This window comes from Arvicola amphibius, chromosome 1 (genome assembly GCF_903992535.2).
Source record: "Arvicola amphibius chromosome 1, mArvAmp1.2, whole genome shotgun sequence".
NCBI lineage: Eukaryota > Metazoa > Chordata > Mammalia > Rodentia > Cricetidae > Arvicola > Arvicola amphibius.
Window position 1 is genome coordinate 70,561,289 of NC_052047.1, and position 22,519 is coordinate 70,583,807.

Below are 22,519 nucleotides of genomic sequence, written 5' to 3' on the forward strand. Positions count from 1 at the left end.
GCTCTAGAAACTACAGGGAAACCCTGTCTCGAAACCCCCCCCCCCAAAAATTCAATGTCTGAGCAAATTTTTTTTCTTTTGTCCGAGTCTCTCGTCCAGGTTGCCCTAAAACTCAGTATATAGGCAAGGGTCACTGTGAACTCTGAAGGTCCTGCCCACACCTCCCAGATGCTAGGGTTGATGTATACAAAGCCATGCCCAGGTGTGAGCAAAGTATTTCCAACATATCATGAAGAAATTCTGAGACAAATTAGTTTTGTAAAAAATGTTTTATCAATTCTATTTTTGTATAAAACACAAGGGAGAAACTTGGCCAATCAACACATGACCATGACCACAGGGAGAGGGACTTATCAAACTTCGCGAGTCTAAAAACATACAAATGTTTCTTATATCTTCTCTACAGCAATTGTTTATGCTTTTCCACTGAACTGTTCTTAAAGTTTCCACACAATCCCACAGGTGTCCACTGTCCAGATACAGACAGTAAGCGGGAGCAGGTGGTTAAATCACTTCCTAAGCAGTTTTCTGCTGTCCCTTCTTTCCAATCAGAGATTTGTGGATGTGCGGGATCACACCTAGAATGAATTTTAAGAAGTTTTGTTAGTGCACTATGATAACATTCTGTATATTTTAATGCTTTAGTGCTAAAGTAAACAAGCAATTATACAGAGGATGAAATTTATTTAAATCCCCTTTCACATTTGGATCCTATTAAACCTATAGGAGCCCGTAAGCTGTTCTACAGGAATAGTAACTTTAGCTAACTACAGCCATTGCAGGGTTCTGGAAGCATCTAGTAACTTACTTCAGAACACTTTGGTCCTGCCAAGACCACCCTAATAAGCAACATCTCAGGACATGATATTTCTCTAGCGTAGTTCAAAATGTATGGGGCAGTACTTTAAACCTTAGGCTTGAAGTATCACAAAATTAAAGAACAAGCTAAAATAAAAATAGCACTACCAATGGCAAGGGGACAATATTAACTCAGACCACTATGTGAAGAGGCCTAGAGGGTCCTAAGTTGTGGCTCAATTGTAGCATTTATGGGGACCCAGGTTTACCCCACCACCAACAGAACTATAGTACATTTAATACTTGTGGAATTAAAATTCATATGGTTTCTAATTAACCCCTGATGCTGAGGATCACTGCTCTGAATGATGTTAACTAGAAACACTGTAGACTTAATAATACACACCGCCCCCAGCTATGGTGGCCTTGATGAGCGAATCCAGCTCCTCATCACCTCGGATTGCAAGCTGCAAGTGACGTGGAGTGATGCGCTTCACTTTGAGATCCTTGGAAGCATTACCTGCCAACTCCAGCACCTATAAAGCATCCACGAAATAACACAAACAGTAGGTTTCCAACTGTAGGAGAACAACCTCTCTGTCATTGTATGTTTTTATGACACTCAATACCTCCCATTGACTCCCCTCCTTGCACAGAGACACATGTAAAAAAAAAAATCCCCCCCCCCAAGACAGGGTTTCTCTGTGTAGCCTTGGCTGTCCTTGTACTCAGAGATCCACCTGCCTTTGTCTCCAGAGTGCTGGGATTAAAGGCACGAATCACCACTGGTTGGTCAAAACTCCAAGATTAAACAACTAGAATATGCTGACTTGTTTTAAAATGTATTTATGTAACACCTGTGTTTTTGGCAAACTGGTGGACAAAGAAATAAAAGACAGGTGCAAAACTAACCCCCCTTTACAACCTGAATTCACTGTTTACCCTGAGTTTTGATACTGGTAAGACATGATACTTACAACAGAATGACAATGGCACTGTACTAACAATGAGGCTGGATCTAAGAATAAAGGGTGAAAAGTTAAAAGCATAAAGAAACAAAAGCTGCAGGGCTTCCCACAAGCTACGCGCCTACCCTCTCACTGAGGTGTACTGGGAGGCGGTCTAGTTCTACCCTAGAAACCCTGGCCACCCATGAGCAAAAGATGTAGCTCAGTCACTTGTCGCTGGGTAGGACTACAAGTCTAATGCCAGCTGAGGCTGCCTACAAGGCTGTGTCAAAGAAACAAAGGACAGCACTGGAGAGCTGTCTCAGTGGCTAAGAACACTGGCTGCTCTTCCACAGGACCCTGGTTCAATTCCTAGCACCCACATGGTGATCAAAGACATTCTTTTTCTCTCTCTTTTTTTAAAATTTATTTATGTATACTGTGTTCTGTCTGCATGTGTACCTGCAGGCCAGAAGAGGGCACCAGATCTCATTACAGACGGTTGTGAGCCGCCATATGGCTTCACCAGATCTCATTACAGACGGTTGTGAGCCGCCATATGGCTTCACCAGATCTCATTACAGACGGCTGTGAGCCGCCATGTGGCTTTAGTTGTCAGTGCTCTTAACCTCTGCGCCATCTCTCCAGCCCCCCATCATAACCATTCTTAACTCCAGACCCAGAGTACCTGACACCCTCTTCTGGCTTCTGTGGGCATTGAATGCAGGTGGTAAACAGACCTTGTATAAGCAGCTGAAATACCCAAATACATAAAATAATAAAACAAAACACCCAGAGGACTAGAGATGTAGATCAGTATAGAGGAGTTCCCTAACTCATAAGGTCTTGGGTTCAATCCCAAGTACCACAAAGAAAACGTAGCTGAATCCCAAACAGGAATGTAGAAAGACTTCCATGGGGCGAGCTGTAACTACACGCCACAGCGCTAGTAAAGGAAAATGCATATTCTCCTGGAGCCTGCAGTAAACTAAAAATCTGGAATAGGATCAAAGAAGAAAGTGTCTCAATTAACCACAAAATGCCCCCATGAAACCTTTGACTCATAACAAAGCAAAGCTCAAACTACCCAGAAAGCAGAGTTAAATCTTGAACAGGGAGGGTGACGAAACGATGACAATGTGATAGCTAACGCACACTACAGTCACGTTTCTCAGCTTTGTTCCCTAGCACATCTTCCCCATTACGAATCTTCTGCTTGGTCTGGAGAGATGGCTCAGAGATAAGAGCACAGGCTGCTCTTCTAGAGGTCCTGAGTCCAATTCCCAGCAACCACATGGTGGCTCACAACCATCTGTAATGAGATCTGGTGCCCTCTTCTGGCCTGCAGGTACACATGCAGACAGAACACTGTATACATAATAATTAAATCTTAAACAAAAAACAAAAAAAGAATCTTCTACTTGGCTTGGCTGTCTCTACCTTGACTTGCCTGCTACTCAAATTACGGTTTGGAATGTAGCTGCCAACATTTCATGCCCTCCTATGCATTTTCCAGGAGAGGTCTTGAGACGGGGAGAGAAGATCTAGGATCCTCATATTAAGAAATCTTGCCAAGCCAGGTGTTGGCAGCGCACGCCTTTAATCTCAGCACTTGGGAGGCAGAGGCAGGTGGATCTCTTTGAGTTCTAGTTCCAGAACTGGCTAGAAAGCTACACAGAGAAACCCTGTCTTGAAAAAAAAAAAACAACCAACAAACAAACCAGTCTTAACAAAATAACTTATCTAACTGAAATGTGAAGCTCACTTATGAGCACAAGGGAAGGACTGCTGACTCTGCTACCTACTAGATCCAAAGGTTCTTGATTTTAACAGAGCAAGTTCTTTGTTAGTTCTGGGGCAGGGACTCTCTAGATAGCTGAGGACGGCCTCAAACTCACAATCTTCCTACCTAGGATCACAAGCACATGCTGCCATGCCTGGCCATATCATTCTATTATGAATCTTTTTGAGTAGTGCCCCTGGTTTACTTTTTAAAGAAAGAGTTAGCATATACCCCTGAATGGCCTTGAATTCACTAAGTAGCTAAGATGACTTGAGTTCTTGATCCTCCTGCCTCCACTATCCCCAGTTTATGGGGTGGGGGTGTTAGGAAACAATCCCAGGGCTTCATGTATGCAAGGTAAGGAGCCTCAAACACTGCCAAATGACTAACATATGTACCTCACAGTTCACTCAATTACAAAGTATTTCTTCATCATGGCTCTGAAAAATGTGGTTTGCTTGCCCTCACTTAAATATAAACAAACAGAAACAAAGCACACCAGGACTCCAATTTGCAGAGCATGCCTCTAATCCCAGCACTCAGGAGGCAGAGGCAGGCAGATCTCTGTGAGTTTGAGGCCACCGTGGTCTACAGAAGGAATTCCAGACAGGCTCCAAAGCTACAGAGAAGTCTTATCTCAGGAGAAAAATTAATAATAATAAAAACCTAAAAAATAAAAAGCAAAAAATGAACAAACAAAATATTGGCAGAGTGATGACGATTTGGCCTCGTCTACACAGAATTCCAGTCAGCCAGTCACCTGTCTCAACCAACAGAAGACTCCCCACACTAAGCAGAACACAGAGTAAGGTCTAGGCCAGCACAAGTTGCTGTCTCAAAAAAGCCAAACAGAAAAGAAGAAGGAAGCAGCCAGTGTGGTGGTTTACTCCTGCTACCCAGCACTGGGGGGGTCCAGACAAGAAGGAACAAAAGTTCATGGTCACCCTCTGGCACACTGGAGTTGGAACCAGACTAGACAATATGAGGCACAAACAAACAAACCCAACAAAACAAACAAAACAACAACAAAAAACAACAACAACAACAAAAAAACGAGTGCATTAATCTCTTTAGAAGTATTCTCAGGCCAGGTGGTGGCACATACCTTTAATCCTAGCACTTGGGAGGCGGATCTCAGTGAGTTTGAAGCCTGGTCTACAAAGTGAGTTCCAGGATAGCTAAGACAGTTACACGGAGAAATCTTGTCTTGAAAACACCCCCACCCCAAAAAAGTTGTGTGTGTGTGTGTGTGTGTGTGTGTGTGTGTGTGTGCAGCGATTGGGAGCACTGACTGCTCTTCCAGAGGACCCCCACGTTCAATTCCCAGCAACCACATGGCAGCTTGCAACTATCTATGGTTCCTGTTCCAGGGATCTGACAACCTCAAACAGACATACATACAGGCAAAACACCAATGTACATAAAATACAAATCAAAAATGTGTTCTCCATGGCAGTCACAGCCATTTAGTTTAGAGCAACTCTTTGGACCCCCACATGTGACGTCTCCACAAACCTCAGCTGTGAGGTACTCCAGAATCGCGGCACTATACACAGCAGCAGTAGCTCCCACCCGTCCATGGCTTGTGGTGCGAGTCTTCAAGTGTCTGTGGATCCGGCCCACAGGAAACTGAAAAAGAGACGTCTTTCTTGTTGGGAGGCACTGCAGTGCTTGACTGTAACTGAAGGCTTAACCATGTTACGGGCAAATTTACTCAGTAGTTAATGGCCCTAGCGCCTACATGGATGTGCTGCTACTCAGCATCAAATCTTCAATTTTTGAGCAACGCAGTTCACTGTAAAAATAAGTATACCATGCTGTTATCAATTACATGTTCAATACGGCCCAATAATCACAATTGTATCTGATCAATTTTCACATAAAAGTCACATGACTTTCAACCTTCATCCACCATTCTCCTCTGACCCTAACTCTGTTCTTCCTCAATTTTGTTTTATTTATTTATCTTGGTTTTTCGAGACAGGGTTTCTCTGTAGCTTTGGAATCTGTCCTGGAACTAGCTCTTGTAGACCAGGCTGGCCTCGAACTCACAGATCCGCCTGCCTCTGCCTCCCAAGAGCTGGGATTAAAGCTGTGCGCCACCACCGCCCGGGCAAGATCTCATTCTTAAGAAGTGTCTCCAGAAACAAATATAATCTTAAGAGCACAATCAATGCCTTATTTCTGTTTTGTAATGTCAGTAAGATGTGCTGCCTGGCATGTAGCAAGACAGCCAGACCATCTCTTACTGAGCTTTAGAGACCACAAAGAACTGTATTTTAAACTTATTTTATGTGTATGGCTGTACAACAAGTGAGCTTAGTTCCTTCAAGGGCCACTGGATCCTCTAAAACTGGAGGACAGTTGTGATCTCCCATATGGGTGCTTGGAATCAAACCAGGATCTTCTGGATCTTTAATAGTTGAGCCTTTCTCCTGCCCTACAATGAGGCCTTTAAGACAATGTCTTTGGAAGGGTGGGTTGTGCATGGTGCACATCTTCGATCCCATCCCTGGGAGGCAGAGGCAGGCAGACTTCTGAGTTTGAGGGTAGCCTCGTCTACAAAGCAAGTTCCAGGACAGTCAGTACTACACAGTGAAACACTGTCTTAAAAAAGGGAGACAGGGCCTTGCTAAGTTAAGTTCTCAGGCTGCCCTGGACCTTCTGACTCCTGAGTAGCTGGAAGCAGGTGCCAGTGATTCTTTGTACAGGACCATGCATACTTCTTAAAACAACTTAGTGGCTGGTATACAACTAGAATCTAGCACTGGGGAGAGAAGACATTAGGATCACAAGCTTGAGGACAACTTGGTTACAGGACCCTGTCTATGAACACTGGCTCCTAAACCAAACAAATAAAAAATATTTTGACCCCTTTGGATGTCAGTGTGGCGATTTCACAGAAAACTAGGAAACAACCTTCCTCAAGACCCAGTAATACCACTTTTGGGTATATATCCAAAGGAAGCTCAATCATGCCACAAGGACATGTGCTCAACTATGTTTATAGCAGCTTTGTTTGTCATAGACAGAACCTGGAAACAACCTAAATGCCCCTCAGTTGAAGAATGGATAAGGAAAATGTGGTACATTTACACAATGGAGTACTGCACAGCAGAAAAAAATAACGACATCTTGAACTTTGCAGGCAAATGGATGGAGCTAGAAGACATTATTTTGAGTGAGGTAACCCAGACACAGAAAGACAATTATAACATGTACTCACTCATAAGTGGTTTTTAAGCATAAAGCAAAGAAAACCAACCCACAAATCACAATCCCAGAGAACCTAGACAACAATGAAGACCCTAGGAGATATATACATAGATCTAATCTATATGGGAAGTAGAAAAGACAAGATCTTGTGAGTAAATTGGGAGCATGGGGACCTTGAGAGAGGGTTGAAGGGGAGGAGAGAGGCAGGAAGGGGAGTAGAGAAAAATGTAGAGCTCAATAAAAATCAATTAAAAAAAAAGAAAAATACAAAAAAAATTTTTTGAAAGGGACCATCAATGCTCTTGTGTTTCTTATTCTTTTAGACTAGGAATCTCATCCACAGCACCAATTTTTCATAAATAATCTGAAACTAGTTAATTTTGTGTATGACAACCGTTACAAAAATGGCCTTATTTCTGCTTTTAACTATTTTAATATGCATTTCAATGAACTTTGCAGTAACTAATGCATTACATCTACCTTGCAGTGCACTCACAGTACAATCCTCTATTAGATTAGAGAGTTCCAAGTCCCCTCAACACCCCCGATTTTTCAAGACAGGGTTTCTCTGTAGCTTTGGAGCTTGTCTTGTCCTGGAACTAGCTCTTGTAGACCAATATGATCTTGAACTCTCAGAGATCTGCCTGCCTCTGCCTCCTGAGTGCTGGGATTAAGAGAAAGTTACAATCTTAGAGAAAACCTTTTTGGTGGGATAGGGGAGGGGCCTTCAACTCTCTACCTCTTTCCATCTACCGCTAATACTTCTTTTTTGTAGCTCTAGAGACTGAACCTGGAGTTTGACAACACCCTGGGCAAGTGCTTTACTGCTAAAGCGATATCCTTTCTTTGTACTTATTCTTTGATCTTTGCTATACAGAGTGTGCAGCGTGTGGGTTGGCCTCCAGTTTGCAGAAATCTGAGCTTACAAGCTTTGTAGCACACCTCAGACTTGCTCTCTATCTTCCGAGGCAGAGTATGGCTAGGCTGCCCACGCTTAGCATAGTCTTGAACACACTATGTAGCCCAGATTTGCCTTGAATTTGTGATCCTACTACCTCAGCTTCCACAGCAGCTACTAGACTCCCTCAGTTACATGGATTATTTTTGAAAACAAAGCCATGCTCATTTTATTTTTTTAAAAGTTTGTGTGTCCAGGCATTTTGCCTTGTATGTATGTCTGCATATCATTTGCAGGTCCAATCCCCTGAGTGAGAGTTACAGACATTGTAGTTGCCATTCGAGTGTGGAGAATTGATCTCATGTTCTCTGGAAGAACAGTCAGTGCTCTTAACTACAGAGTGCTCTCTCTAACTCCTACATAAACTCGCCCAACCCCACCACCAAAACAGGGTTTCTTTGTTTGGCCCTGGCTGTCCTGGAACTTTTCCTGTAGACTAGGCTGGCCTTGAGCTCAGAGATTCACTCACCTCTGCCTTCCAAGTGCTAGGATTAAAGACGTCTACCATCACCACCAGCTACATGCATGATTTTTAATCCTTTAAACCACTAAAATATTTATCTTACTTTTTTATGTTTGTTTTTTTCAAGACAGGGTTTCTCTGTGTAACATTCCTGGCTGTCCTAGAACTTGCTTTGTAGACCAGGCTGGCCTCGAACTCAGAGATCTGCCTGCCTCTGCCTCCTGAGTGCTGGGATTAAAGGTATGCACCACCACCACCCGGCATATTTATCTTACAATACTTTATTACATTTATTATGTCTATGTACTAGGGAGGCCAGAAGAGGGCACTGAATCCCAGGAGCTGGAGCTACAGACTAAGGTAAGGGATGCCCAAATGAGAGCAGGGAACCTCTTTAGTCCTCTAGAAGAGGAGCAAGTGCTCTTAATTGCTGAGCCATCTCTCCAGGCTCCACTTACTTATTTGTGTGTAAGTCAGAGGACAACTTGCCCAAGTTGGGTATCTCCTTCTATCATTTGGAGGTAAATGACTTTATATGCTGGTCCACCTCACCAACCCTTTTCTTTTTCTCCCCCATGCCAACCCCTTTATTTATTAAACCAATGCAACAATCTCCACTGCTTAAATACACCTGAAACAGATTATGAGAATTTAAGAGGTGCCCTAAAATACACAATGCTTTAAAAGCTAAGTCCCTGAACTGTAGAGACGGCTCAGCAGCTGGAGCACACACTGCCCTTACAGAGGATCTGGATTTGGTTTCCTGCAGTTTGGTTCCAGGAGTTCCGATGCCTTCTTCAGACCTCCACACATGTTGCAAATGCAAGCAGGCAAAACAATCATACACATAAAATTAAAATAAAAACAGCTAAGTGGTGGTTGCACACATCTTCTATCCTAGCATTCAGAAAGCAGAGGCAAGTAGATCTCTTAGTTTGGGTCCAGCCTGGTCTACAGAGCGAGTTCCAGGATAGCCACGACTACACAGAGAAACGCTGTCTCAAACAAGCAAGCAACACCCCCCAAAATAAAGAAAACAAAATGAATTTAAGTTCCTCTACCCTTTCCTTTATGTCACAGAGATTCTGTAACCCACTTGTTGAAACTGCCATAAGAAACATGATTTGCTGTTGTGGTGAGCACACCTGAGGCAGGAGGCTGACATGGCTACAAAGGGAAGCTATGAAAAAACAACACACACACAACGGACTTCCAATTTCCTTCTTAAAAACCATTTATGAGCTGGGCGGTGGTGGCCAGCCTGGTCTACAAGAGCTAGTTCCAGGACAGGCTCCAAAGCTACAGAGAAACCCTGTCTCGAAAAATCAAAAAACAAAACAAAAAACAAAAAAAAAAACTATTTATGTATTTATGTATGAGTGTGGACATGCTTTACACACACACACACACACACACACACACACACACACACACACACACAGGTCAGAAGATAATATACTAGAGTTGGTTTCCTCCTTCCACTGTGTGGGTCCTGAGAACTGAACTCAGGTCAGGCTGTAAGGCTTAATGGCGATGCTCTTCCCATTGAGCAACCCTGTGGGCTCCTAATTTCCCCTATAAAAAGGCTTTTATGGGGCTGGAGGGATGGGGGCGGGGGTAAAGAGCGTGTGTTGCTCTTGCAGAGGCCCTGGGTTTAGTTCCCAACAGCTACACTGCACATGTGTAGCTCCGGTTCCAGGATCTCTGACCTCCTCTTCTGGCCCCTCAAGCACCTGTACATACATGCTGCACCAACATACAGGCAGGCAAAACACTCACACACAGAAAATAAGTAAATCTTTAAAAAAATAAAGTGTTTCTTGGCCTGGGATGTAGCTCATACTTGCCTAAAATGTGTAAGGTTGGGTTTCATTATTATTATTATTTTTTTTCGAGACAGGGTTTCTCTGTAGCTTTGGAGCCTTTCCTGGAACTAGCTCTTGTAGACCAGGCTGGCCTCGAACTCACAGAGATCTGCCTGCCTCTGCCTCCTGAGTGCTGGGATTAATGGTGTGCGTCACCAGCGCATGGCGGGTTTCATTATTATTTTTTAAACATGTATTTATTTTTTAGCCTGGTGGTAGTTAAAAGTGCATATCTTATCTTTTTTTTTTTAAAAAAATATTTATTTATTTATTTATTATGTATACAACATTCTCTCTGTGTGTATGCCTGCAGGCCAGAAGAGGGCACCAGACCCCATTACAGATGGTTGTGAGCCATCATGTGGTTGCTGGGAATTGAACTCAGGACCTTTGGAAGAGCAGGCAATGCTCTTAACCTCTGAGCCGTCTCTCCAGCCCTGCATGTGTGCCTGGTGCCCAAAGAGGCCAGAAGGCCTAACCCCCTTGGAAATGGAGTTACAGATGGTTGTGAGTTACCATGTAGGTTACGGGAATCAACTCTGGTCCTCTAGAACAGCAAATGCTCTTCATCACTGAGCCAACACTCCAGCTCCCCATTCCACCCCTCTTTTTTGAAACAGGATTTCTCTGTATAACAGCCCCGGCTGTCCTGGAACTCATAGAGATCCGCCCTTGCGAGTGCTGGGATTAAAGGCGTGTGCTGCCACCCCTGGCTCCTCCAGACCCTTTTGAAGCGTTCCTTATGTGCAGGGAATAATTCTTACTCACTTAGAAAACTCTGTCTGTAGGTAAACGTTGTAATAATTCACATACATGAAATGAGAATACTTAGGAGTTTAGAACATACTACTCAGACTATAATGGAGGTCTTTTGGGAAATATTCAGAGAACAGTGCAATAATCCAATACTGGTCTCTAGTTCTGTCCTGTCCTGAAAGTCAATGAGCCACTACAAACATTCTCAGAAGTTTATAAAATGAAGAACATAGTTATAATCTTGAGAAACCAGGCATTTAAAAAGAGGTTTATTTCACTGTTAAGCACACGTGGGTCTGTGTGGGTATGAGTTGTGTGAGATCCCCCAGTCTACAAGAGCAGCACACATTCTTAACTGTTAATTCTGCTTTCCAGGCCCAAGAACAGATACTTACAGAGGGGGGAAAATCAACAAATTTGTTAAGACATCCTGTTCTCTTATAAAATACAAACTAACGGCTTACTTTATAATTTAAGTCTTAACTAGTTACTCTCATATTCAAGGTATATTATAAAAAAAGGACATTTCTGCAATCAATAAACCATCTCTGGGTCATGAATTACAAAAGTAAAGAAAACAACAAACTGACAGAATGGATTCATTCATTACCTGCAGCCCAGCTCTCTGTGAGCGGGACACTGCCTTAGCCTTGGCTTTCCCACTGTCTTTCCCAGCTTTGCCTCCAGCCTAGAGGAAAACAATTTGGAGTTGAAAATGTTAATGTAAAAAAGTCACAAAACAACACTTTAGGTAAAAATTTCTTTCTTTCTTTCTTTCTTTCTTTCTTTCTTTCTTTCTTTCTCTCTTTCTTTCTTTTTTTGTTTTTTTGAGACAGGGTTTCTCAGTAGCTATGGAGCCTGTCCTGAAACTCGCTCTGTAGACCAGGCTGGCCTCGAACTCACAGAGATCCTCTTGCCTATGGCCCTCGAGTGCTGGGATTAAAAGCATGCACCACCACTGCCCGACTAGGCAAAAATTTTCTTATAAAAACTTAAGATATTTAGGTGATTTGCTGCCTCACTGTGTGTGTATATATATATATATATATATATATATATATATATATATATATATATATATAAAACCTTTTATTAACACATTAAAAAACCAATCACTAACATGTATTTAAAGTTTAAGTTATTTATAAATCTGACAAATTTCTGACTGACATTAAGTTTCATGCATTTCAAAAACATTTTTCTTTTTTTCCTTTTTTTTCAAGACAAGGTTTCTCTGTAGCTTTGGAGCCTGTCCTGGAACTAGCTCTTGTAGACCAGGCTGATCTTGAACTCACAGAGATCCGCCTGTCTTATGAGTGCTGGGATTAAAGGTGCATGCCAGCACCGCCCAGCAACATTTAACTTTTCAAAAAGATCAGCATAACATTATTTCCATAGAAAATTGAGAATTTATCTTTTCTGGGAGGAAGAACAATCATGTTATCAAAAATTAGGCTAAACACTGAAAAAAGAGAATGAAGTTCCTTAGGACCCAGCCAGTTCATTTCTTAGTTACAGACCCCAAACAAGTCATGACTCAAATGGGTACTTGTATGGCTCTGTTCATGGCAAGATTATTACAGCAGCCAAATAAACAGAATCAGTCACATGTAATGGACTGAGTTGAAGGCTTCATTCTCAAATGGTAGCACTTTTTAGGTGGTAAGACAGAAATGAAGGTTGTTGGTTACTGGTGTATGTCTTTACAGAGTGTATTATAACTGGCTGTTTCCTGGCAAGCCATGAAGTACACATTCTTGCTACCATAATGCTTTGCCCAAGAGTATGGGGCTGAGGCCCAAAATCATCTAAAATCATGAGCCAAAGTCCCTCCCACATTTTTTTTTCGGTTTTTCGAGACTGTGTTGTCCTGGTTATTCTGCTGGAACTCTCTCTGTAGGCCAGGCTGGCCTCAACTCATGGAGATCTGCCTGCCTCTCTGTCCGAATGCTGGGCACCATTATAGCCTAACAGTTTTTCCTTTTTAAAACTTTTCGTCAAATATCTGGTCAAGGTGATGAGGAAAGTAAGAGGGAAGCTTAGCACCAAGAGTGGGGTTGTCATGACGAGACTCGAGCGATGGCTCCTAGGCTTTAGGAACTGATTTACAGGAGGACTATGGAAGAGTTTGGAGATGTGGGCTATAGAAGCTCTGGGACACTAGAAGAACTCAACTAGCAATTCTGCATTTAAGAATACAGAACAAAGATGATACAGAGATTGAGGTAGAACAAAGACTATTGGAAAGTGGTGTAAGGACATTCATTATTATATCTGTCTATATTTTGTATGAAGCTTGTCACAGCAGTGAATTTAGGGAGGGAATTTCAAGACTGTGGAGCACCCAAGCTTTGGCATTACCATTTCTAGCTGCTATGAGCAAAGATCAGGAGCGCAAAGCCGAATACTTTTTAAAATAAATATTTTAGCTGGGTGGTGGTAGCACACACCTCTAATTCTAGCCCTCAGGAGGCAAAGGCAGATAGATCTATATGAATTAGAGGCCAGCCTGGTTTACAGAGTGAGTTCCAGGACAGTCAGAGCTACACAGGGAAACCCTGCCTTGAAAAACCAAACAAAACAAAAACCAAAAAAAAAAAAAAAAAAAAACCAAACAAACAAAATAAAATAAAAATAAAATAATAAGCTGCTACTTAACCTAATCTCCCAAACCACATATAATCAACTTTAAATAAAAAATCGTTGATGAGCCGGGCGGTGGTGGAGCACGCCTTTAATCCCAGCACTTGGGAGGCAGAGGCAGGCGGATCTCTGAGTTCAAGGCCAGCCTGGGCTACAAGAGCTAGTTCCAGGACAGGCTCTAGAAACTACAGGGAAACCCTGTCTCGAAAAACAAAAAAAAAAAACAAACAAACAAAAAAAAAATCGTTGATGACTGAAAAAGAGAAAATATGTACAAACTGGGCCATGGAGCTGGCTTAGCAGGTAAAGGTAACCTTACCACCTCAGCCTGAGCCTGAGACTCACTGGTGGAGTGAGGGCAGACTTGGGCAAGAACACTCTGACCTCATAAGCCCACCACCCTTATATATACACAATGAATACATACTTTGTCTGGGTTTAAAAAGTTTATTCCAAAATATACATAAATAAATAAAAAAGTTTATTCATGGGGCTGGAGAGATGGCTCAGTGGTTAAGAGCATTGCCTGCTCTTCCAAAGGTCCTGAGTTCAATTCCCAGAAACCACATGGTGGCTCACAACCATCTGTAATGAGGTCTGGTGCCCTCTTCTGGACTACAGGCATACATGCAGACAGAAATTGTATACGTAATAAAATAAATAAATATTTAAAAAAGTTTATTCATGGGAAAGGAGCATACTGAAATAGATTTTTGCCTTGAAAACTGGATATTTTGCTATTACTCTAATAGGCCACTTTTATTTCCTGTCAAAAAAAATTTTTTTTAACCAAGGACAACCAACGCCGTCAGTATATTTTTTCTCTTAAATTAATGCTTATGTACTTTTGGGTAGATACTGAAAACCTATCACTACAATGTGAGAAAGAAAAACTAACCGAGATCATAAAACCAACCGCCTGAGGCCGGGCGGTGGTGGCTCACACCTTTAATCCCAGCACTCGGGAGGCAGAGGCAGGCGGATCTCTGTGAGTTTGAGGTCAGTCTGGTCTACAAGAGCTAGTTCCAGGACAGGATCCAGAGCTACAGAGAAACCTTGTCTTGAAACACAAACAAACAAAAAATCATCAACTGCCTGAGCAGATTAATTTATGTACCAACAAGTAACTCGTGCAGACTAATTGCCTACAATCACCATACATACAATGACAGCTGACAGAACTTTTCTAGTTTGAGGTCTGAGAATTTTACAGTTCAAAATTGGCTACTTTCCACTGGCCAGTCTGTTTATAGTCATCTACTAAACACCTCACATGTCATCAACATAGAGAAATTACATTATTTGTCAGATGAGACATGATAGCCTGGGGTTGGCTTTAACTTTTGAAGTCAGCCACACCAGTTGAAGGTACCTGTCTTGTGAAGATATAGGTGAAACTCGAAGTACTAAGACTGATGTGATAATGGACTTCCTAATAGATTTGCTTAGGAGACACTGACACAAATCAGATTTAGCTAAAGGAGCACTGCCTTCAAAAGAACCCAAAGCTAGGCAGTGCAATTAGGCTAACCATGCCTGTTCCTGATAAGGGGAATTTAGGATGCTGGGATACAGTAGTTTATTCACCAGGACTGACCCAGCCATTTAGCCTCCATTCCCACGGCAAAGGAGACAGCACTGATTTATGACCAGCAGTTACGCCCAGATTCCCACACCCAAACACAAATCAAGGCGGCAGGCGGCACAGGGTCATAAGTATCACTAAGTCCTAGTCTGCCATTTACTCCCCTGAGCTCTTATCAGGGAAAACATAATTCTGTCAGGTGGGAAAGATGACCCGGGAAACGACTATTCGAAAAAGAAGAACAATGGCATACTTACAATAATCCTGGTAATATGTAGTATTTTTTGCTGTGTAAATCTCCTATCTGCCTAAGTGGCCAGACTTGCAATCTCCTGCCTCTGTTTTAATTGTTCGAAGTGTAACCTGGGACCCGAAACCGAAAAGAGATTTCAGGATGACCGTGTCTGTGGAACGCACAAGCCTAAAATGTACATAAATTAGACCTCTTGATGAAGGCTGGCTCTTGCTTGGGTGTTAACCCAGCCGGACATGCGTTATTAAAGGGGTTTTCCTTAATTATTCTCTTATGTGTGTGGACAGACTCGTTATTGGGAAGGCATGCTATTTCTTTAACAGTGAAAGGATACTTAAAACAGGAATACCGACATCAACGTACAATTCCATAATTGAGAGAGTCATTCCCTCTAACAATTTTGACGCAACGCACAGGTTTCTGTTGCTTTTAGCACTTGCTCCTTCTCCTGAATTTAGAATGGTGCTAAAGTTTTATTCACTTTCGTTTCTAAAAATCCGCTTTCAACTAGATCCGAACTGCAGAATGAAAAGATACTTTCAGATGAAGCCGTGTAAATAAACTGTTGCCTTTAAAGTGGGGACACAATCCGGTGACCGCTTCAAGCCGGTGCAAAGCGCGCACCGACCGAGCGGTACCGGTGGGCAGGGTCAGAACTCCTAAGAACCTCAGCAGGGGCATTACGTAACCCGGCGCCGGAGACTCAGCACTGGCCCGGCGGCGGCGGGTCCTCCCCCGGACGCCGCTGAACCCGCCCCTGCTTCTGCCTCCCGCGTCCGGCGCGGCCCCCCAGGCGGAGTCCAGCCCCGGCGGGCGCTCTAGCTCGGCCGCGCGAGCGACACCGCCCACTCTCGGCGCCACAAGTGAAGGCGCCGCCCGGGGCTTCCGCGCGCCTGCTCCCCGCGCCACCCCGCACTCACCATGGTCTCGGCCGCGCGACGCCCACTGCCGCCCCGCGCCGCCGCCGCCGCTATCGCAGCTGGACCACCGCTGCCGGAGCCGGACAATGCCCCCGGCCCGCCTCGCGCCGCCGCCACCAATAGTCGCTCGTGTTGTTCATTTGAACCTCGGCGGCGGACCAATTGGACGCTTCCTTCTAGCCGGAACTCCGCCCTCTCGGCACCGCCTCCCCAACGGCTGTTTATTTTTGCACACGGCACTTGGAGGCGGGGCCTCCAACCCCAACATTGACGCGCTCTCCGCTTCTCTCCTGGCGCGGAGTCTGATGAACAGAAGAACGAACCAATGGGAGAGGAGAAAAGCCAATGAAAACATTGCCGGCCGCGCCGGAGGCGGGAGTCTGGGAACAACAGCAGGGTGAGCTAACGGGCCGAAGTGATTCGGCGCTCCTGTGCCTTTCCCGCCCGTGCGCGAGCCCGCTAGGCCTTCTTAGTTTGCTTTGTTTTTCTTCTATTACTAGAAGTTTAGGGGAAATGTCCAAGTAGTACAGAAGGAAAAGTCTAAAGTGGAATTACCTTCGTGCGAAGCTATTGTGAAAATTTAGGAATATGTGTGACTCGCACCGGCACGGTAGTAAAATTCTCTAGCTATTGTAGTCCCGTTCATACAACTTTAAAACGCTTCATTGTTTTTGTGATGATCATTGAACCTGGGCGATTTGGGAGAGCTACGTCCGTCCGTTTCTCAGCTGAAGAAATGAGCTTAGGAGAACGTAGCATTTGCATATACCCCATCAGAATTCTTAGGACTTCGTTCTGGTTCCAGCTTCCAAAGCTTTATTCTTTTCGCCGTGGGAAGCCCAGACTAGACCTAGGAATTAATTGTGAACAAAATAATTCTCTACTCTTTTGTTTTATTTTGAGACTTTGTCCTTACGGTTCGGTTCTCCCAAGCCAGTGCATTTAGAAAATGTCCTCCAGATAGATGGTATCTGTCCCCAAGTTTGAATTACGTTGCTTTTGACAGTTAACCTCCACCAGAAACAGTAACCTGGGAGAAGTGAGTCTTTCCGGAAAAAATAATTTGAATTGTAGACGAGGAAGGGATGAGCTTCTAAATGACTTTGGGAAACCCAGATGAAGATAAGGACAAGAGTGAGGAGAAGGGGGCCAATGAAATCAGAATAAATGCAACGATGTGCTCAGATATTAGAACTGGGCTCAACTTCGGAGTTAGTTCAGTAGACTGTTAACTCCTATTCCTTTGTGTTTCAGGGCATAGTTGAATGATAATATTGGTCTACTAGGGAATGGCGTTACCAGTGTACCAAGACATAAGCCAGTTATCTTTGTACAAAGACAGAATCCAAATCATTAGCACGGTATCGAAGGCCCTGACCCTTGCTCACCTTGTCTCTTATCACTTCCCCAACACCCTAACTCCATCTTGCCTTTGTATGTGTTTTTGCCTTTTCTTAAAGCAATCCTCTGTCTTGCCTCTTTTATTCATCTTTTAAGAGTAAACACAACCAGACGTGGTGGGACACCCCTATAATCTTAGTATTCAGTGGTAGACTGAGGCAAATATCACAAGTTCAAGGCCAGCTTGGGCTACATGCAAAGACCCTGTTTCTAGGAAAAAGGAAAGAGCTCATTGAAGACATTTTCTAGAATATTTTCCGTTGACCTCCTAATCTGAGATGAGTGTCCTTCTGCATGGCTGTAGCACACATTATAACTGTACGGGTTTCCTTCCGAGCATAGAATTTTTTTTAGGTGTTTTTTTCCCTAGTATTCTAGAAATGTTAGTTGGCAAATAATTTTAAAAAATAACATTTAAATCTATCACTAAGATAGTGTCACCTTTGGAAAGAGCTGACTGACTTGCAGCCATGTGGTTTATGTACAGTATTTCATGTCACCAAGTCTATTTTTGCTGTTAGTAAAACTGAAAATAGCACCTACCTTTTTTCAAGGACTGTGTGTGTGTGTCCTCGTGCATGGGTCAGTCCATATGAGTGCCTGTGCACACGCGTGGTGGTCAGATGATGCTGTTAGGTGTCCAGCTCTATCTCCCTCCACTTTATTCCCTTGAGACAGGGTCTCTCATTGAACCCGAGGCCTGTCATTGTGGCTAGTCAGCAAGCTCCTAGGACGCACCTACCTCTGGATTCAGTTCTGGGGTTACAGGCATATGTGGCCAGTGTTATACCTTTTGGCTTTGTAACTGAAATCCTTGGCCCTGAACTCTTGCTTCCCTGGACTCTTCCACTGCCCAGGGCTTGCAGTTTCTCTTCTGTGGCTCCTTGCACTCTGTATACCCCTTTCAGTCTCAGCTCTCTGTCCTTCCTGTCATGGCCTCTTTTGAGCTGTTTAGCTGCTGCTTTGGTTGCCGAACAGCTGGCAGCCTTGTTTAGATTAGCCTCTCCCTGCTAAATTGCTCTGCTCCCCTCTCCCCTTCTCTTTCCTCTCTCCTTTGGGATAGGGTCTTTTAGTATACAGCTAAGGCTGGCCAGGAACTTGCTGGGTAGCCCTAGTTGACCTCAAAGTAATAGAAATCATACAATATGGGTGAAAAATTAGTAAGATAACATCAAAATCCTCACTTATTGAAGTTACTGGTGAGGAAATCTTAAAATTCATGCACAAATGCAAGAGAATTAGAATAACTAAAATTATCTTGATAAAGAACCAAGATGGAGGATATACCCTTCTTAATTCCAAAACAGACTACAAAGCTATAGTAACCAAGTATGTTCTAGCAAAATGATAAACCGGTGGGCCAGAGTTTGGAAATGAACCCACATGTTCATGTAGGTTGATCATTTGGCAAGCAGTTCAGCAGGGGAGAAGGCAGTCTTCAATAGATGATACCTGAACCTCTAAGTAAAATGTGTGTAGCACGATCTCTATTTGGTCTTAATAATAAAAACCTGCAGTCAGATATTAGGGGTTGAAAGTTGAAAGATCAGAGAAGCAGAGCAGCCAGCTACTAGTTCTTAACTCTATGAAATCCTCAGACCAAATGGGGTACCCTATTTCCACAAGTTTTCAGACTGAATGCCTTTCTCCGAAACCTCAGATTGAATCCATGAGCTCCTGTCTCTTCCCACCTTTCATTCCTCTCTCCACCTCAGCATACCCTTCCTGCCTTCCCTTCCCTAGTGCTGGGGTTAATGAGCCACCACCACCTGACTCTGATCCTCCTTTAGACTGGATCGATCTTGCATAGCCCAGGGTGGCTTTGAACTCACAGAGATCTGTCTGCCTCTGCCTCCTAAGTGCTGGGGTTAAAGTGTGTGCCACCACTGCCTCTATAGCTAACTAGTGGCTAGCTCTGCATTTTGATCATCAGGTAAGCTTTATTTGTTAGAGCACAAACAAAATATCACCACAAATATATACATACATGCAGGCAAAACATTCCTACACATAAAATGAAAATATAATTTTAAGTGAGAAAAGCGCAAAGCCAATGTAAAAGAATAGGTAACCAAACTCGTTTATTTGTGAGCTTCAGGTTATCTCTTAAGGACAATAGGATAAGTTTTTGATATATTTGTGTTGTGGATCATTAAGCATTAAGCAACTATTTTTTTGTTTTATTTTTTGAGACAGAGTTTCTCTGTGAAACAGCCCTGGCTGTTCTGGAACTCATTCTGTAGACCAGGCTGGTTTCGAACTCACAGAAATCTGCCTGTCTCTGACTCCCAAATGCTGGGATTAAAGGCATGCACCACTGCTGCCCGGCTGACATTAAGCAACTTATAAAAACATGAATACACAGTGGCTGGGGAAATAGCTTAGTGAGTAACATGCTTTGCAAGCATGATACCTTGCATTTAGATTCCTGTACTCAAAAAGTCAGACATGAGCCAGACAGAGGTGGTCCTCACCTTTAATCCCAGCAACTGGGAGGCAGAGGCAGGTAGATCTCTGTGAGATAGAGGCCAGTCTGGTCCACAGAACATCTTTCAGGACAGCCAGGCTGAAAGAAACCCTGTCTCAAAAAACAAAAACAAATAAACACCCCCCCCAACAGAGGCAGACATGGAACACATAAGCATACCTCTGCAAAACAAACACGGGAAGCTGAGACAGGATTCCAGGCAGTCTCTGGCTAGTCGGTCTGACCAATGGGTGAGCTTCAGGTTCAGCAATAAAGTAGTTGCTTCAGAAATAAAGTAGATACATAGACACACATATACATATAATGGTGCTAGGTGACTGACGAGAAAGGTAAATGTGCTTCATGTTTCACACACCAATGCAGCAGGGTTTGTATAACCATGTGACTTCATGGTTGTGATCTCAAAGGAACTTCTCCCTTAAATTTTTTTGCATTTAATGTAAGAACAGTCTGAGTCTCTAAACCTATTTGTTACCGGGTGGTGGTGGCACACACCTTTAATCCCAGCTCTTGGGAGCCAAAGGCAGGCATATCTCTGTAAGTTTGAGATCAGCCTGGTATACAGAGAGAGTTCCAGAACAGCCAGGGCTGTTTCACAGAGAAAAAAAAAGTGTTAAAAATTAAAGGGGTCTGGAGAGATGGCTCAGTGGTTAGAGGACCCAGGTTCAATTTCCTACACTTACATGGCCGCTTATAACTGTAACTCTAGTTCTAGAGAGCTGTTCTGGCCTTTATGGGCACTGCACACACATGATGCACTGCACATACATGCAGGCAAAACACATACACATAAATAAGAAACTAGTAATTCAATGCTGCTGTGTACACTTATTTTCAAAGACTCAAAACAATCCTAGATAGAGTGATGGGCAGCAAAGAATAACAAATGGCCACCTGCACACTTGTGGTTCACATCTACTTTATCACAATGTGTACAAGAGTTGAATTCTAAAGCATGTTAAATTTTTTTTTTTTTTTTTTGGTTTTTCAAGACAGGGTTTCTCTGCAGCTTTAGAGCCTGTGCTGGAGCTAGCTCTTGTAGACCAGGCTGGTCTCGAACTCACAGAGATCCGCCTGCCTCTGCCTCCCGAGTGCTGGGATTAAAGGCGTGCGCCACCACCGCCCGGCTAGCATGTTAAAATTTGATAGCTCCCCCATCTTGGTAGAATATTGAAGCACATGCACACATATTGTACATCATGTACAGTGTACCCACTTCCAGTTCCAGAGTATGCTGCACCCTCTTCTGACCCCCTTGGGTACCAGGCACACAGGTGGCATGCATACATACATGGAGGCAAATTATTCACGCACATAAAATAAAAATAAATCTTAAATGGAAAACCTTAGTTTATGAAGTGATTTGTAAGTACACGTCCTTATTAATTAAAACATGATCTATGGGAAAAGATTCTTCAAAGTCATTACCAAGGCTTTTTCTTTAAGACAGGCTCTCTCTATGTTTCCCTGGCTGTCATGTGATGTGGGAGTCCCCTCTGTGTGTTGTGATTACTATTAATGAATAAAGAGCTGCTTTCAGGGCTGGAGAGATGGCTCAGTGGTTAAGAGCATTGCCTCGTCTTCCAAACTTCCTGAGTTCAATTCCCAGCAACCACATGGTGGCTCACAACCATCTGTAATGAGGTCTGGTGCCCTCTTCTGGCCTGTAGGCATACACACAGACAGAATATTGTATATGTAATACATAAATAAATAAATGAATTCCCAATTCAGTATATTTAAAAAAAAAAAAAAAAAAAAAAAAAAAAAAAAAAAAAAAGAGCTGCTTTCAGCCTATAGCAGAGCAGATAAGGGCAGAGCAGACCTAGGTGGGGAGGACTAGACTGAATGCTGGGAGAAAGTAGGGCAGAGTCAGGGAGACACTATGGATCCGTCATTGGAAATAGAAGTGCTGAAACTTTGCTGGTAGGCCACTACCTCGTGGTGATACACAGATTATTAGAAATGGGTTAAAATAAGATGTAAGAGTTAGCCAACAAGAAGTTAGAGCTAATGGGCCAACCAGTGTTTTAATTAATACAGTTTCTGTGTGATTATTTTGGTTCTGGGTAGCTGGGACAAACAAGCAGCTCCTCCTTCTACGTTTGGTGCACCAACGTGGTGGACTAAATCCATGTAAAACCTGAGAAAGCTTAATAATTAATTCTAGATAAAAGAACAGAGTTAAGCATGGTTTGCTAGCGGAATTTTCTTGGATGGGCTTTGTTGGCTAGAAGCAAGCAGAGGCATGGCTCCTTACAGAAAGGCTTTTCCTGATTCAGCCTTAGCAGGAAAAAAGCAGCGCTGTTTTAAAATGTGGCTTCCTGGGCCATGCCGCCAGCACAAACACTGGCTGTGGAGCTTTTCAATGGCATTTGTGGGCCCACTTGGGGTCAGGAGGAAAGTAGCTGAGACCATGGCCAGGGCTCAGTGCTGCTAGGGG

The 22,519-nt window shown here is 43.3% G+C and overlaps 1 protein-coding gene across 2 annotated transcripts; it reads right to left on the reverse strand.

Moving 5' to 3' along the window:
* Positions 1–250: 250 nt before the first annotated feature.
* Positions 251–16,349, reverse strand: LOC119823277 (histone H2A.V). 2 transcript variants are annotated; one of them, XM_038343199.1, is made up of 5 exons: positions 16,188–16,349; positions 11,397–11,474; positions 5,044–5,157; positions 1,205–1,334; positions 251–578 (listed from the first exon to the last, which is right to left on the reverse strand). In XM_038343199.1, the coding sequence occupies exons 1-5, from the start codon at positions 16,188–16,190 to the stop codon at positions 517–519; spliced, it is 387 nt and encodes a 128-aa protein (XP_038199127.1). In that variant the 5' UTR covers positions 16,191–16,349; the 3' UTR covers positions 251–516. The 2 variants fall into 2 exon arrangements, with proteins under 2 accessions (XP_038199127.1, XP_038199135.1); XM_038343207.1 differs by lacking the exon at positions 5,044–5,157.
* Positions 16,350–22,519: the final 6,170 nt, after the last annotated feature.